An 18,429-nucleotide genomic window follows, 5' to 3' on the forward strand; every position below is an offset into this window, starting at 1 on the left:
GGGTTGGAATATAACTGGGCTTCCGGACTTGACTAGAGGTTGGATTTCTGTCTTTTCTTTGCTTTATATTGTTATTTTATATTCTGTCAACTAGTTTTTCTATTCACCCCACAGCTTTAATCTCCTCTTTTTATTCAACCAGTTTACCTGACTGTATCTCGGTTCCATTTCCAGTTTCCTGGGAGAGAGATTTTGTTTGGCTTGCTATGCCATAAGTTATGCTTTGATACCATCAGCTTTGATCAGGGAAGCAGGGTCATGCAGCAAATACATAGTGACTAAGAGTAAGGGATGTTGTTGTAAGATGGGTGGAGTTCCTAAAGATGTCTGCCACCTAGATATTTCAGCAAAAAGCTACATTAGTTTTAGAAATTCAGGGAGAAAAGAATCTCAGTACAGAAATATGTGATGGCATGATGCTAAAGACTACTTTAGGCTTTGCTTTTTTTAGAAGCAAAAACAGAAAGATACTCAAGCTGTTGGACTCCTCATTTGTCCAAGAAATGGCATATAAAAGCATTTATGCAAAATGACAGATGATCTGCCTTGTTTTTTTCTATAATAGTGAAGATTGGAGTTATTCTGCATGAGAGTAAGGCTCATTTCAGCATCACAGAGGCCCTTTTACAAGGTACAAATAATTAGGTTGAGTGATACTTTCTTTTTAAAGAAGAGCCTTTTTTAAAAAAAATAGTTTATTGGTTTTTAGAGAGAGAGGAAAAGAGAGGGAAAGAGAGAAACATCAATGTGAGAGTGCAACATTAAATGGCTGCCTCCTATACACCCCCTACCAGGATTTGAATCTGCAACCTGGGCATGTTCCCTGATCAGGAATCGAACCGATAACCTCTTGGTGCATGGGATGGTATCCAACCAACTGAACCATACCTGCCAGGGCGAGTGATACTTTTTTAGCTTTTCCCATTCCCAGAACATCAAGTAATCCTTTTTTAGATGTATTGTAATTTGACTGGCAAACAGTAGTTAGATTTCAGATAGTCTGTTATCTTTATCAGAGGACATTTTAGTAGAGAAGATGAGAGAATAAGGCTAGTTAATTTCTAATTTTTTTTTGTGTGTGAGGAAAAGATACCTGTAGCATATTTAGTTGTAAAGCTGAGCAGAGATAATAGAAGGCGTTGCTTATGAAGTTTCTTCATAATTATTGTAAATGCTGGTAATTGTTAAGATGTTGGGGCAGAAGTTAATTTTGTTGAGGAAATCATTCTTATTTTTGCCATGCTATTAAATAAACTGTTTTTGATTAATTAGATTTTTTCCACGAAACAACAATGATGTAATATTTAAATATTACCCAAACTAATTTCAGGGGATGATGGTTATGAACAAATTTCCAGTGATGAAGATGGAATTGCTGACTTGGAACGTGAAACATTTAAGTATCCAAACTTTGATGTTGAATACACTGCAGAAGACCTAGCTTCAGTTCCTCCTATGACATATGATCCATATGATAGGGAACTTGTACCACTTTTATACTTTAGCTGTCCATACAAGACGACTTTCGAAATTGAAATCAGTAGAATGAAGGATCAAGGTCCAGAAAAAGAAAATTCAGGGGCAATAGAAGCCTCAGTGAAGTTAACTGAACTGCTAGATTTATATCGGGAAGACAGAGGTGCAAAATGGGTAACGGCTTTAGAAGAAATTCCAAGTTTAATAATAAAAGGATTAAGTTATTTGCAATTGAAAAACACGAAACAAGACTCCTTTGACCAGTTGGTAGACTGGACCATGCAAGCTTTAAATTTACAAGTAGCCCTTCGCCAACCCATTGCCTTAAATGTCCGACAGCTCAAAGCTGGGACCAAATTAGTGTCCTCACTAGCAGAATGTGGAGCTCAAGGAGTCATGGCACTGCTCCAAGCAGGAGTGATCAATGGATTATTTGAGCTCCTGTTTGCTGATCATGTCTCATCTTCCCTTAAGTTAAATGCTTTTAAAGCTTTGGACAGTGTCATTAGTATGACAGAAGGAATGGAAGCTTTTTTAAGAGGTAGACAGAGTGAAAAAAGTGGCTATCAGAAACTTCTGGAGCTCATACTTTTGGATCAGACTGTGAGGGTTGTCACTGCTGGTTCAGCTATCCTTCAGAAGTGCCATTTCTATGAAATCTTGTCAGAGATTAAAAGACTTGGTGACCATTTAGCAGAGAAGACTTCATCTGTTCATAACCACAGTGAAACTGATCATGACACAGATACTGGACTTGAAAGAACAAACACAGAATATGAAAATGAGGTAGAGGCTTCAATGGATATGGATCTTTTGGAATCCTCAAATATAAGTGAAGGGGAAATAGAAAAGCTTATTAATCTCCTGGAAGAAGTTTTCCATTTAATGGAAACTGCACCTCATACAATGGTCCAACCTCCTGTTAAGTCTTTCCCAACGATGGCGCGTATTACTGGACCTCCAGAGAGGGATGATCCATATCCTGTTCTCTTTAGGTAAGGCTGCTTTGGTTTGGGGAAATTATTTCACAGATGATTAGAGGCAATTAAATGTGGTTGATTTTTTTAAAAAATGTCTATGTAATGCATATCTGTGTAAGGATACTTGATATTTCAAAATAGCTGTGAGACTGAGAAGTATGTTATAGTGGGTGAACTGTATTTTGTTAGCATTTAAAGTAGTAATAGCAGCTTAAGTTAAATATAGAATTAACAACAGTGCTTATTTAAGCACATCTATGAGCAAGAATAAATGAGAAACTGCTGAGTTGCTTTTAGAAAGGTGGTATAAGAGGATGGGTGACATAAGAAGGAGAGCTTTTGTGTATGAACCTCTTTTTACCTTTATTCCTCTAATATATTGTAAGTTAAGTTTATATTTTACTAACTTAACTTTAAAGTCCTGGTTAAACATATCTTTAAGGCTTAATTAGCATTTGTTTCTGCCATCTAACTTTCTTGTTATCTGTTGATAGAGTTTTGCCCACGGTAGATTTTTTAAATTTCCTTTTAGTTTTTGAGACTTTTTTAGGGGCATTTTGTCTGTAAATAATTTCATAACTAATGGAAAAATGCTATTTTTATTATTTTATTTCCTATATCTGTGATTTATCTGATTGAATTTGCCTTGATTTGGGGCATAGTGCAGTAACACAAAATAGGGTGTTTGTTCACTCTTAAAGTCTATGCCTGTCCATTCTTGTTTTTAGCTGAAACAGATCTTGCCTTAGTTTGAGTTCTTATAAGGAGGAATAAGAGATAATATTTGCGAAAACAGTTATCTGGTATGAGGCCAAGAGTACAATTGTAGGGGTTTGGCTTAGAACAAGATAAAAGAAACCTTATGAATACATAAATATACATTTATAGCAGTGATTCCCAAAGTGCGCGCTATCGCCCCCTGGTGGGCGCTGCAGCGATCCAGGGGGGCGGTGATGGCCACAGGTGCATTTGTTTTAACTTTTTTTGTATTACCTTTCTATTCTGAGTTCAATAAATAGTTTCATAATTTCAAACTTCAATGTTTCTAATTTACACCTTTCTTTACTATATTTTATGAAAAAGGTAGAAACATTAATACATATATCTTTCTGTTTAATTGCTATTAAAATTTTAAAAAAATTAATTTCCAGGGGGCGCTGAGTAATATTTTTTCTGGAAAGTGGGCGGTAGGCCAAATAAGTTTGGGAACCACTGATTTATAGTATGGAGAAGTAAAGGAGCCAAGACACTTCTCACTGGTCACTTTATTTTTAGTAAAGTGGGAGGTAAAGTCATGCACTGAGGATGACTGAGGGTAGTGAGTGTAGGAAATTTTCAAATAGTCACTCAGGAGAAACTAGTAATTAATGCCTATTAAATCTTGTTTTTTCCACTATAACTGAAGGAGGTATGTTTGGGTATCAGACTTTAGGAAATAAAGAGCCTGAAATTCTACATTAAAGAATTCAGATTTTGTTTTTAGAATGTGGAAAGATCTTGAATATCGATATGATATGATCAAAGTTGTGTTCAAAGATTATTTGTTGCAAGATGTATTGCAGTGGAAAAGAAATTGGAGTTACTGGTTAGATAAACTGGTCTGAAGATTCTAGGTACTAGGTGTTGTGGTAAGTACTTGGCCTAAGTAATGGCATTTACAGGGAATGGAAAGACAAATATTATCCAACTATCAAGAGAATCTGTAAAAGAGCAGTTATTGGACTTGACAAGTAGGTAAAAGACTGAGAAAGAGTTAAATATGATTTTAGCTAGGGTAACTGTTGGAACTGTGGTGGTTTTGTTGACAAAAACTGGTAAATCGGAGGGAGAATGAATTTTGAAAGGAGAAATAATTGCATTTTGGAAGTGTTCGTTTGAAATGATGGCAGTACTCTAATGTCCTGTGTTGTGGTCTCCAAAATTTGCTAGGACTCACAGGACTCAGTGTTGTACTCACACCTATGATTTATTACAGAAAAAGGATACAAAGCACAATCAACAAAGGAAGAAAATACATAGGGAGAAGCCTGGGGAACCAGTTGTAAGCTTCCAGAGTCCTCTGCCAGTGGAATTAAACAGAACCCAGTTAATTCCCCAGAAAAAAATTGTGACAACATGTGTGAAATGTTGCCATCTGAGGATCTCATTAGAATATCAGCATCCAAGCTTACTGGGTAATAGCTACCCAGTATGTAGCATGAACCAGAATTCCAGACTCCCCGAAGGAAAGCTTATGTTCCAAGCAGCATCTTCTAAACAACTAACCCACTAATGATGTTGTTTTCCAGTATAATAGAAAATTTAATAAGTAGGAAATTACCCTAAGGCTTCAAATTACATATTGTTTGCACAAACAGTTTAGGCACAGTGAGTATTCCTAACAGCTGGGCGGTGGGAACCCTCCCCAAATTCAATCCCAGAAGCCAACCAAAGGCCAATCTTGCAAGCAATCCTTTCTAAGAATAAGCAGTCAAAGGCCTGTCATGTTAACTGGTTTCTGAATAAGGTAGTTCATGATGTTCTTAGAGCAGAGTAATTATGGAGTTTTGTCTTCTTGAGAATTCTGTTTGCCTTTATGTAATGCTACTAAGGGTGTTTATTATGAAATAGAAGCCTAAATTTAAGCAATAATATTATTGAGACGATTTTATACTGTGTGATTCTAACTATATGTATGCTGGGAGAGGCAAAACTGGAGACAGTAAAAAAGATAAGTGATTTCTAAGGGTTGTGGGGAGGAAGGCATGAATAGGTGGAGGATAAAGTATTTTTAGGACAATGAAAATACTCAGTATCAGTAGCAGTTGGGTCTATTTTGGGCTGCTGAGTAAATTTGGAATTTTTCTACTACAACTATGTATGCTAAGAAATGATTCTTGGATTTGATAAAAGAGTGCTATGTATAGTGGTATTAACTAGTCAAATACTTAAAATTGATAATTTGACATTTTTTTCTTTAGAGGTACTAATTACCTATAATAAATCCAAATTTTTATAGTATATGTTCTATATTTTCTTAGATACACTAATTCAGATGTGCCATGGGTAAATTAGGACTATGCTGAAAAAGGAGCATTTGATAAATAGCCTGGTAAAAAGGACCAGAATTTAAAGTCAGGATTGATCCTGGAAAGAGAAAACTTGTCAACATTTATTCAACATCTGTTGAATGCTATCAGGGAAAAACCTCACAGAACTTTCATGTTTCTTTGACCCCGTGGAGGGAAAATTTGCTACTCACATTATGTTTTTAGTTAAAGTATATTGCTGAGGATAAGGATTATGGCCATTAAAATTTTTACCTCTCCTGTCTCATGACTACTGAGTAAATGAACGTTTCGCACTGACTTAATATATATCAATTTTTCTACAGGTATCTTCACAGTCACCACTTCTTGGAGTTGGTTACCTTGCTCCTGTCAATTCCAGTAACAAGTGCCCATCCTGGTGTGCTGCAAGCCACAAAAGATGTCTTAAAGTTTCTTGCACAGTCACAAAAGGGGCTTCTTTTTTTTATGTCAGAATATGAAGCAACAAATTTATTGATCCGGTCTTTATGTCACCTTTATGATCAAGATGAAGAGGAAGGCCTCCAGTCTGATGGTGTTATTGATGATGCATTTGCCTTGTGGCTACAGGACTCCACACAAACACTGCAGTGTATTACAGAACTGTTCAACCATTTCCAGCGTTGTACAGCCAGTGAAGAAACTGACCACTCAGATCTCTTGGGAACCCTTCACAACCTTTATTTGATTACTTTTAATCCTGTGGGAAGATCAGCTGTTGGCCATGTTTTTAGTCTTGAGAAAAATCTCCAAAGTCTTATCACTTTAATGGAGTACTATTCCAAAGAAGCCTTAGGGTAATTTCCTACTTATTCAATTTTCTGTTATATTGGAAAACTACATCATTAATGGGCAGGTTGTTTAGAAGGTATTGCTTGGAAAGTAAAAACTAGAACTATTGCGTTGAATAACACATAACTTATTAATTTAAGGATTAGAATAACAGTAATCTAAAAAATAGAAAAAGTGGCTGTGACAATGAAGTGGATCTTTTAGCAGCTTCTTCCTGTGGTGCTGACAAAGATTGCAGCTGTAGTGTTCCTGCTAATTTGTGTGGAGGGAATCCCAAGCACAGGAATATGTACCTTGAGAGTAATGAGGACTATCTTGCTGTCTTCTGCCCTCTAACCTATTCATGGTGCTCTGGTTTAAGAACTGCTTTGACTGGGTGGGGAATTGAGAATGATGATCATTTTCAAGGCCTGTCCAGTAGGGCAGAAGGTTTTAGCGCATGAGCAGAGAAACATGCTCTTCCTGGCTCGTGTCACACAAAGCAGTGGCATCCAGCTAACTGGCCTCGCAGCTGGGTCTTGATATGACTCTCTGAGTGACAGGTCTTTTAGGGAAAAGCAGGCAGCAGTGGTCTCTATTGGAGCTGTATCTTAATCAGTTCTGTAGTGGAAGACTGGATGATGGCAGTAGATTGATTCAGCATACTTGTTCCTGTTTATCCAGAGAGGACAAACATTTTAAAGTGTTACTTTCTAATCTTTCATTGCTAATGAAGTATATTTGTTAATATTTCATTATTATTATTGTCTTATTTCTTAGTAGAATTTCACTCCCATTGTGATATGCTTTGTTTATATATACTTTTTTAAGTAGTGTTTTTAGGTGAATTAGAATGTCCTTGTTTTTAAAGTCTTCAGGAAATTACTCAGGTTTCATTGTAAAATTCCTTGGTCTCTTTAAAACTAAATAGAAAAAAATGTTTAAAATTATTCCTGAAAAATTGTTTTTGTACCAAAAACTTTAAAATCTTATTTTGTTTCAGTGATTCCAAGTCTAAGAAGTCAGTAGCTTATAATTATGCATGCATACTTATTTTGGTGGTGGTTCAGTCTTCCAGTGATGTCCAAATGCTAGAACATCATGCAGTATCTCTCTTGAAGCTTTGTAAAGCAGATGAAAATAATGCTAAATTGCAAGGTATGGTACTTGAGTTATTTTAAGCATTTATGATATGTGAAGGAAAAAGCCTTTATATATCTGTAATTAATACTTTATTATATTTTCATAATATACCTAGTAATACTCTGTTTTTAACTCCTTGAAAGTACCTTTTATGAACGTATTTTATATGGTGTTCTTAAAAAGATTTTTAGGAAATTGCTGAAAGTACCTTTTTCTGGAAAGTCATGAAAATTGGTGGTTAGTTTAGGTTCCTAATAAAAGTGGAAGAAGTAGTTTAAAAACAAACTCAGAAGTTCAGTTTTGTGTATAGTTTGCATGTGTATGTTTTTCTATATATGTATTTCTTTTTTAAATATATTTTATTGATTTTTTACAGAGAGGAAGGGAGAGAGATAGAGAGTTAGAAACATCGATGAGAGAGAAACATCGATCAGCTGCCTCCTGCACATCTCCCACTGGGGATGTGCCCGCAACCCAGGTACATGCCCTTGACCGGAATCGAACCTGGGACCCTTCAGTCCGCAGGCCGACGCTCCATCCACTGAGCCAAACCGGTTTCGGCTATATATGTATTTCTAAGTACAACGCTGTTCTAAGTACAACTTAACCATTTGCGGTTGATAAACACGTGTAATCCTTAAAAGTGAAGAATAGTGAATATGACTATTACATTCTAAAGTATATAAATATGTTGAATGAAGTTTATGGCAAGCCTTATGTGGGCAGTCTTAAAAAGTTTAAGGTATCTAATTACAGGTTTTTATTATTTTATTTTGGTTCCTGGCTTGCTGACCTTACCAAGGAGAAAATTTGATAACATCGAGTAAATATTATAAATAGCATGTGGCTTTTTTTTCTTTTTAAAAAATTTCTTATTTATTGATTTGAGAGAGGGGGGAGAGGTTACATTTTTCCACTTATACATTTATTGGTTGAGTCCTGACGGGGGTCAAACCTGCAACCTTGGTGTATTGGTCCGACACTCTAACCAACTGAGCTACTCAGCTAGAGCCTTTTTCTCTTTCTAACTGTAAATTTTATATGTGATACTACCGGTAAAAGTTGGTTTGTAAACTCAACTTCCAAACTGGAAATAGATTTTCCCCCTGAAGTATGCCTTTATAAAAGGAGGGCACACAGCATCTTCAGAGGTATTATTAATGCTTTACTAACTTATTCTGGGCAATGGGCGTACTTGTATTTGTTTTATTATTATTCCTCATATTTTTCACTTGAGCAATATAGTTTGTTTATATGAAAGAGTTAATTTTAAAATGCATAGGAAAATACTCACGTACGTAGACGTAATCCTCATGAAGGAGTGTAGAACCAAGGAAGACATGACAGTATTTAGTTTCCTTTAGTCATTGCTATAAAGTGTCTGGAACTGGTATATTACTTTTTATATTAGAATGCTTTTTAAAAAAAATATGTTTTTATTGATATCAGAGAGGAAGGGAGAGAGAGAGAGAGATAGAAACATCAATGATGAGAGATGTTCCTTGCACATTCTCTACTGGGATCGGCCTGCAACCCAGTCATATGCCCTTGACTGAATCGAAGCTGGGACCCTTCAGTCTGCAAACCGACGCTGTATTCACTGAGCCAAACTGGTTAGGGCTGTATTAGAATGCTTTTTAAAAAGCATTCGGTGATAAAGTATAGGTGTTGGCCATTCCTTTTAGGAGAGTTTTGAGTTCAGTTGTGAATGATATATTTCATTCACGTTTGTTTTATAAACAAAGCTTGCTATTATTATTTTGGGGTGATAGTGTACTTTTATAAAGGCAAATTAGGAAAATGACAAAATTAAAAATTCATGTTAAGGGAAAAGGCACTCAGTAAATGTCCCCCCATGGGTTTGATCCTGTTAGAAATTAATACATTTTGTGCATGCTTTTTTTAGAGTGTATGAGCAGTGACAGCACTAGGTGAATAAACTCTGTGTTATTAGTTTATAAGCAATCAGTTTTATTTAAAAATTTTCAATGTTACAAAAACAATTTAATTAGATTATCTTATTTAAGAATTATAAACATTTACATTTTCAGATACCAAATACTAAAAGTGCGTTTATATTTCATTTTAAAGTTTAAGGAATTAGACATAAGTTCATCCCTGTATGAAATTTAGATTATTGAAATCAGTATGGTCTGATAATGTTTATCTTCAGAAAAGAGTATCATTATTTCCTTTGTTATAAAGGCTCTTATTTTAAAATATGTATTACAAGTTACTCTTTTTGTTTTTAAGAACTCGGCAAGTGGCTTGAACCTCTGAAAAACCTTAGATTTGAAATTAACTGCATCCCAAACTTAATTGAATATGTTAAACAGGTAAGTAAAACTAAAAAGTGCCTGTTTTTATGAACTGTATGGTAGTATATAGTAATGGTGCATTAAATCACTTGTGTAGATAATGTAGTAATTGATAAGTGTACTACTTGATTTACTAGACTTTTATTTATAGATTGGTACATGAATGTAGGGGTGTGTGTATATACGTGAACATACATGCACACAACCTCGTGCATTCTACTGCTTTTCACTATCAGATTCTGTCATATTTTTTCTCTCAAATCAGATCAGAGTAATATTGCCTACTGTTTTGATGACATTTACTAGAGTGTTTTAAAGTTAAATGCTACAAGAATATAACATATAATCATTTTAGTTAAGCTTTATTGGAAAAGAATTTTCTATAAAATTTTTAGGTGAAAAGTGATGGAGTCAGTTCCAGACAGTTGCAGTGGGGGCTAGTTTTATTTTTGTTAATTTGGGATGGTCAGATTTGCAATTGAAATAATTCATAGCCATCCTGCCCAGCCTGTGTGCCTCAGTTGGTTGCATGTCATCCTGTGCACCAAGAGGTTGCTGGTTTGATTCTGGGTCAAGGCACATGCCCAGATTGCAGGCTTGATCCCTGGTGAGGGGCGTGCAGTAGGCAGCCAATCCGTGATTCTCAATGATGTTTCTATCTCTCTTTCCTCTTCCTTCCTCTCTAGAAAATCAATAAAACATTTTTTTAAAGGAAAGAATTCATAAAAAGTGAAAATCATACTATAAAATAAAAGGCTAATATGCAAATCGACCAAACAGTGGAATGACCGGTCACTATGACACACACTGACCACCAGGGACAGACACTCAACGCAGGAGCTGCCCCCCTGGTGGTCAGTGCACTCCCACAGGGGGAGTGCCACTCAGCCAGAAGCTGGCTCACAGCTGGTGAGCGCAGTGGCAGTGGCAGGAGCCTCTCCTGCCTCTGCACAGTGCTAAGGACCCCTCGGGGCATGTCTGACTGCCGGATCTCCCCTGAGGGGTCCCGGACTGTGAGAGCGTGCAGGCCAGGCTGAGGGACACCCACCTCTCCAGTGCACGAATGTCAGGTACCAGGCCTCTAGTATAATTTATAATATTACAGTTGAAAATTTATATGATTCAAGTAATTCGTAATGAAAAATTCAATAAAATCATTGGCATTGTTAGTTTTGAATGTTTAAAATTTAGTTACCACAATGTGTATAGATGTACATTGAGGCCTAAAAGTGCTTATAAATACATAAAAAAGTTTAATACTGTAGGGGCAGAATGGACCTTGAGTGATCTCCTTTCATTTAACAGATGAGCTATGTGTATGGCATATATGTGTGTATGTGTGTGCATGTTTATAAATAATCTTGGTCTTGCAGTTGAAATGTATGCAGTACATTTTAAATCTGTTGCTATTATGACCCAGCAACAACATGTCCATTTCGGTTTATCTGATTTAGAGTTTTCTAAACCGACTTGTCTGCCCTTATCTTTTCTTTTTACTCCATCTCTTCTGGGAGTACTTTCACCTCCCATGGTACCATCGTATTCTTCTTTGTTTCTTTCTCTGTGCATCAGGTGAACATCTATGGCTTTTCATTATATTCAGTCTTTAATTTAGCAGAAGTATGGTAATGTCCTGTAAATTTAGATGGTCATGTATTTGGGGTGCTTGTGCAAGGTCAGGAGAACATATGAAGTAGCCAATAAATATCAGATGGCCTACATAAAAGTATTTAACCAAAAAGAAATTTAGTTATAGAAATTTGAATTAATTACATGCTGTAATTAAAAGATTTTTTGTTTTTATGTAAATCCTTATCCCATTAATTATGGTTATTATAAGCGACTCTCATTCCAAGATATACTAAAAACAATTGATCTAAGACTGAAACTTCACTGTGTGGCTCCCTGATGCCATAGTAATTTGTGGAATTGTTATAAGTCAACAGGAAGAAAAGATCCTCTAAGGTGCAAAACTATAAGGGAAAGGAACTTAAGTTTTTCTTTTGAAGTTAAAATTGAAATAGTAACATTTTAATGTTATTTCTTTAAAGTTTTTTTACACTATCTATATGCCGCCCTGTGGAAAGTAAAAAAGAAAAGAAATTTAATCATAACTACCTGTTGTCAGGAAACAGTGCTAAGGACATAACAACTGTATTTTTATTTCTTCTAACCATGCCCCAACTCACCATCATAACTAGACTCCTATGGTATCTGCGCTTTTAAAAAATGTATGTTATGTAGTTCTAAACATTTCTGATTACTTCTTCAGTTTTTCTTTGTTGTTTTTTTAATCCACATAAGAGGATATATTTATTGATTTGACAGAGAGAGGAAAGAAGAGAAAGAAACATCAATGTGAGAGAGAAACATCAGTCGGTTGCCTCCTATACATACCCAAACCAGGGATCAAATTCACAGCCCTTTTGGTACACGGGATGACGCTTCAACCAACCGAGCCACTTGGCTAAGGCTGCTTCTTCAGTTTTGAAAGAGGTTTATTACCTGTAGTGCTTTGTAAAATTAGTCATTGGTTCATTTTTGGGAGAGAGGATGTATAGAAAGAATATACAAAAAGGAGCTACTTTAAATTCTTATTACAGAGAGTCTCATACATTTCTGTATGTTACTTTTGTTTTAGTACTTTTTAACATACTTGTACTTTACAATTATTTATTTTATTTACATATTATCATATGGTACAACATATGCCAAAGTTCAGATAACTTTTATAAACTTTATCAGCCTTATTTAAGTTTTAAATAAATTTATTTAACTTCAGAAATTTATGTAAATTTGAAACTCATATTTTTAACTAATGCCTTCTCTGGAATTTTCTCTTGATCTGATAGGTAACAAGAAATTAAACTTTGTTTATTTTTATTTTTAAAGAATATTGATAACTTGATGACTCCGGAAGGAGTTGGCCTTACCACAGCCTTGCGTGTTCTCTGTAATGTGGCATGCCCACCACCCCCTGTTGAAGGTAATATGGCTATTATACTTTTAAAACTACTAATTTTTAAGCCTAGTATGAGTATCATTTATTAAATAAAATATTCAAAAATCTTAACTGATTATTAACATGCAATTAATTAGTTTTCTTTTTATCTTATATAAAGGTCAACAGAAAGATCTGAAATGGAATCTTGCTGTTATTCAGCTTTTTTCTGCTGAAGGAATGGACACCTTTATTCGGGTTCTACAAAAATTGAACAGTATTTTGACTCAGCCTTGGAGGCTCCATGTCAACATGGGGACTACTCTTCACAGAGTTACTACTATTTCAATGGCTCGCTGCACACTCACTCTTCTTAAAACTATGTTAACAGAACTCCTGAGAGGTGGCTCCTTTGAGTTTAAGGATATGCGTGTTCCTTCAGCACTTGTGACTTTACACATGCTCCTGTGCTCTATCCCCCTCTCAGGTCGTTTGGACAGTGATGAACAGAAAATTCAGAATGATATCATTGATATCTTACTGACTTTTACACAAGGAGTTAACGAAAAACTCACAATCTCAGAAGAGACTCTGGCCAATAATACTTGGTCTTTAATGTTAAAAGAAGTTCTTTCTTCAATCTTAAAGGTTCCTGAAGGATTTTTTTCTGGACTCATACTCCTTTCAGAGCTGCTGCCTCTACCATTGCCCATGCAAACAACTCAGGTATCACTTCCATATAACATGCATCTTATAAATGACTGCAGTAACACTTTTTTAAAAGCCAGTGATTTTGTTAAAAAAAAAACAAAAACAAAACCTTCATCCCCTTTCCCTAAAACAGACATAAAATAACTGGATGAGGGTGAGATAAAACTGAAGCAAGTCGGTCATTAAGGGAATATGAGGGTGCCATTTAAAATAAATTTTTGTTAATGTGAATTTTATTACACTGTTATGTATACTTGTACTTTTGTTATTTTTAAATCTTTTTTTCTCCTTTATTATGTACTAGAATTTGCCATTTACTAGGTCACTTCACCAATGGACTCTGCTCTACTGACTGCTAACCTGAGAACAATAAGATTTTTTTAAATGCATTGAATTCAAGCAAATGTTTAATTGTATAATAGATGTTTTAAGCACTTTAAATGTTTTCAGCATGCAGTAAAGATGTTCTTTTCATAATAGTTCTTCCTGAACAGGTTTTTGTGACTATAAATAAATATTTAAAAAATCTACGAACACATACATTATACTTTTTTAACAGGTTATTGAGCCACATGATATATCAGTGGCACTCAACACCCGAAAATTGTGGAGCATGCACCTTCATGTTCAAGCAAAGTTGCTCCAAGAAATAGTTCGCTCTTTCTCTGGCACAACCTGCCAGCCCATTCAACATATGTTACGGCGTATTTGTGTTCAATTGTGTGACCTTGCCTCACCAACCGCACTTCTGATTATGAGAACTGTGTTGGATTTGATTGTAGAAGACTTGCAAAGGTATTTTTCATTTTGCATTAAATTTTTTTTCAAGTTATTCTTGACACAGACAGATACATATTTTTTCACTTAGAATTTGGAAACTAGGGTTTAGAATGCTCAGATAAGATTCACAAATATACACCACATATACACAAATACACATATACATATACACACACCTGTACGAGTATATTTAGATTATTTTTGATTAGAATATTTTTATTTCATTATTTCATGTGCAAATTGCTTGGAAGGCCTTGATTTTGGGTGTTTGAAAGGTGAACCATAAAGTACTCTGATTTAAGAAAATATATTATTGAAAACCTAAATTTACAAAATTTTATAATTGTAAAATTCCAGAGAAGTTGTCATTTTGAAATGTTTTATACAAGATTGGTGTAAGTTGATAGGTGTTGAAAAACAAATATTAGTTAAATAATACCTTAAAATTAAGAACTTTGTTTATTAAATGTATTGATTTTATTTCAGCACTTCAGAAGATAAAGAAAAACAGTATACTAGCCAAACCACCAGGTTGCTTGCTCTTCTTGATGCTCTGGCCTCACACAAAGCTTGTAAATTAGCTATTTTGCATCTAATTAATGGAACTATTAAAGGTGATGAAAAATATGCAGAGATATTCCAGGATCTGTTAACTCTGGTGCGGTCTCCTGGAGACAGTGTTATTCGCCAACAGTGTGTTGAATATATCACATCCATTTTACAGTCTCTCTGTGATCAGGTATTTATGGTTACTTTATAAATTGTGTGTGTGTGTGTGTGTGTATCTGTTGATGTAAAGCTGTTGATGTAACTCTTAGCTGTGAACAAGGAGATTTCACCTGTTTTATTACTCCTCCTACTGTTTAGGGAGATGAATTTGACTAGGAACCAACAATAAAATGATTTGGTGCTTCAAAGCTTCCTTTGGGTTTGTACTTTATAGGTTTCTTTGAAGAGCTTTTTCCTTTTCTTTATGAAATTGCATCCTTGCATAGTTGCCTTATGTGCCACAGTATTGTGGGGGGTTAGTTTTGTCTGGTATGTTTATTTTATTTCTAATTATATTAAACACCAATTCATTCTTGAATTTTATGGCTTTATGATTAGTTGAATTAATATCATGGCTTCCTGTTAGGGCAACTTTTTTTAATATATTAAAAAAAAATTTTCAATTACAGTTGACATACAGTATTATATTAGTTTCAGCTATACAACTTAATGATTAGACATTTATATAATTTATGATCACCCTGATAAGCCGAGTACCCATCTGACTCCATACATAGTCATTACAATATTATTGGCTATATTCCCATATACTGTACTTTATATCCCTTGACTGTTTTTATAGGTGGCAATTTGTGCATCTTAATCCCTTCCCCTTTTTCACCTGTCCTCACAACCCCCCTCTCATCCAGCAACCATAAAATGTTCTCTGTACCTGTGAGTTTGTTTATTCCTTTATTTTTGTTTTGATTCCACATATGAGTGAAATCATATGGTATTTGCCTTTGTCCGACTTATTTCACTTTGCATTATACCTTCTAGGTCCATCCGTGTTGCAAATGTCATCAAAGTTTCATTCTTTTTTTATGGCTGAGAAATACTCTGTGAGGACAGTTTTTGAAGGCATCAAAGGCTACTACAGTTTTAGTGTTTTTTTGATTACTGTACTTTATAGATTCTGAGTAAAACTGGTAGTATGTCTAAAAAAAAACCCCCAAACACTTCAAACCTATAAGTTCATGTTGACCAGTGTCACCCCAATAAATTTAATAAAAATAAATAAATTAGTATTTCTCCCAGCTGTCTATGTTATTGACTTTTAATTTATAGTTTCATGATTTAATGAGAATTGTTTTAACTTTGAAAGCCTATTGTGATTGGAATCTTTACAGATTTCTGTGCCTAATCCCATTCTAGCTTGACAAAATGCTCCTGCTGTCTAATCATTAGATGTGCTTTTTTTTTTTCACGCAAAATATTTTTCAGTGTTGAAAAATTATCTTTTCTAGCTAACAAAAATTCCATTTGTTTATATTTTAACACTCTAGTCAAGAAGGAACAGTTTTTGTGTGACTTGTTTTCACAAAAAGGGTACTTGGTGAAAATAGTTTGGGACCTGGTAGAAAGGATATTTTAAGTTCTCATACCTCAAAATGTCCATTTAACTAGTGTTTGTTGTATATTCCATGTTAGCTTTTATGATTATGCTTAAGAGTTCTATAGCGCCCTGGCTGGTTTGGCTCATTGGATAGAGCGTCAGCCTGCGGACTCAAGGGTCCCAGGTTCGATTCTGGTGAGGCATGTGCCTTGGTTGCGGGCACATCCCCAGTGGGGAGTGTGCAGGAGGCAGCTGATCGATGTTTCTCTCTCATCGATGTTTCTAACTCTCTGTCCCTCTCCCTTCCTCTCTGTGAAAAATCAATAAAATACATTAAAAAAAAAAGAGAGAGAACTATAGCATCCTAGTTGCTTTGATCACATAGACATTCTTGGCCTCAATTGTTATATTTCCCTTCTCATTCTAGCTTTGTTTTACAGTTTTAACCTAAGTAGGTTTGCAATATGTTGAAGTTATTAAAGGCTGTGAGACATACCTAAAAATGTTCTGGTAAAATCTGCCTCTATAAAAAGAGTAGTGGGAATTTTAAATTATTGTTAGCTAAATTTGTTTAATATTGAAAGTTTTGAATTTTAAACATATAAAAAACTAGAGGAAAATATTTAATTGGAAGATGTGGTTAAATGTTTATTTGCTCCATCAATAACAATATATTAAAAAATATTTTAGTACCAAAAGTACTTCAGTTAACAAGTTGAGGATATAAACTACACAGTGCAATACAGAAAGAAAACATTTTTAAGTAAAAATATTGTAAAATAAAATATTTTTTTCTTTAGTTATTATACTTGTATTAACTTTTATAGAAGGGCAGAATGACTCCTTTGTTTTTTGTTTTTATTTTATTTTTATTTTTATTGATTTCAGAGAGGAAGGGAGAGGGAGAGAGAGACAAACATCAATGATGAGAGACAATCGTTGATCGGCTGCCTCCTGCACGCCCCCTACTGGGGATCGAGCCTGCAACCCAGGCATGTGCCCTTGACCAGAATCAAACCTGGGACCTTTCAGTCTGTAGGCCGACATTCTATCCACTGAGCCAAACTGGCTAGGGCTGACTCCTTTGTTTTTAATGTGTTTGAATCTATGTATAGGATGGGACTGTAACAATATTTTGATGAGATAATTACTAAGTATTAAATGCTATGAAATCCTGAAGTAAAAATGATACTATAATAATTTTTTAAAATTATAAAAAAAAAATAATAATAATAATTTTTTAAAATTATTTTTTCCTTTTCTCCACTTCCCTTACAGGACATTGCACTTATTTTGCCAAACTCTTCCGAAGGTTCAATTTCTGAACTAGAGCAGCTCTCCAATTCTCTGCCAAACAAAGAATTGATGGCCTCAATTTGTGACTGTCTACTGGCTATGCTAGCCAACTCTGAGAGCAGTTACAACTGTTTATTGACATGTGTCAGAACAATGATGTTTCTTACAGAGCATGATTATGGACTATTTCATTTAAAAAGGTAATGTTTTATTTAATATACTCTTGGCTTAATTTTTCACTGTTACCACCCCCCCCCCCCCCAATATTAATATTCATAGCTATTCCAGAAGGTTGAAGATGTGATTTCTTTCTCTATATTTATGGAGAAGATTGGTCAGCAGTAGCATGTGCTAATAAAATCACAGGAATAAAAATGTAAATTGAATAGACAAATTAATGTGGACATCTTAGAGCAGCGGTTCTCAACCTGTGGGTCGTGACTCCTTTGGCGGTCAAACCACCCTTTCACAGGGGTCGCCTAAGACCATCCTGCATATCAGATATTTACATGACGATTCATAACAGTAGCAACATTACAGTTATGAAGTAGCAACGAAAATAATTTTATGGTTGGGTCACAACATGAGGAACTGTATTTAAAGGGCTAGAAGGTTGAGAACCACTGGCTTAGTATTTAAGGAAATACTAAGTATTTTCCTTAGAGTATTTAAGGAAATCTTATTGTTCCAGGGATATTAATTCATGCTTTAAGATAATTTGTTTGTTGATATATTCACCCTAGTCCTTGAAAGGTGGTGATAGTGTGGTATTATGGCCCCTAAAAGTGCTGATTCTATGGTTTTTATTTTCTAGAGGAATGGCTGAGATTAAATTAATTTG

General features: G+C 34.9%; 1 protein-coding gene across 2 annotated transcripts in view; it reads left to right on the forward strand.

The window, feature by feature from the left end:
- The window catches only part of VIRMA (vir like m6A methyltransferase associated), a 49,937-nt gene that overhangs the window by 17,239 nt on the left and 14,269 nt on the right, over positions 1-18,429 (forward strand). For both annotated transcript variants that reach the window (XM_070392251.1, XM_070392252.1), the window contains exons 8-16: positions 1,331-2,471; positions 5,830-6,321; positions 7,299-7,453; positions 9,692-9,774; positions 12,649-12,742; positions 12,879-13,423; positions 13,968-14,203; positions 14,675-14,927; positions 17,571-17,788. In XM_070392251.1, coding sequence (XP_070248352.1) covers positions 1,331-2,471; positions 5,830-6,321; positions 7,299-7,453; positions 9,692-9,774; positions 12,649-12,742; positions 12,879-13,423; positions 13,968-14,203; positions 14,675-14,927; positions 17,571-17,788 — 3,217 coding nt within the window. The remainder of the gene's footprint in view (positions 1-1,330; positions 2,472-5,829; positions 6,322-7,298; positions 7,454-9,691; positions 9,775-12,648; positions 12,743-12,878; positions 13,424-13,967; positions 14,204-14,674; positions 14,928-17,570; positions 17,789-18,429) is intronic.

This window comes from Myotis yumanensis, unplaced genomic scaffold, assembly GCF_028538775.1.
Source record: "Myotis yumanensis isolate MYYU_CA2020_CCGP unplaced genomic scaffold, mMyoYum1.0.hap1 SCAF_15, whole genome shotgun sequence".
Lineage (NCBI taxonomy): Eukaryota > Metazoa > Chordata > Mammalia > Chiroptera > Vespertilionidae > Myotis > Myotis yumanensis.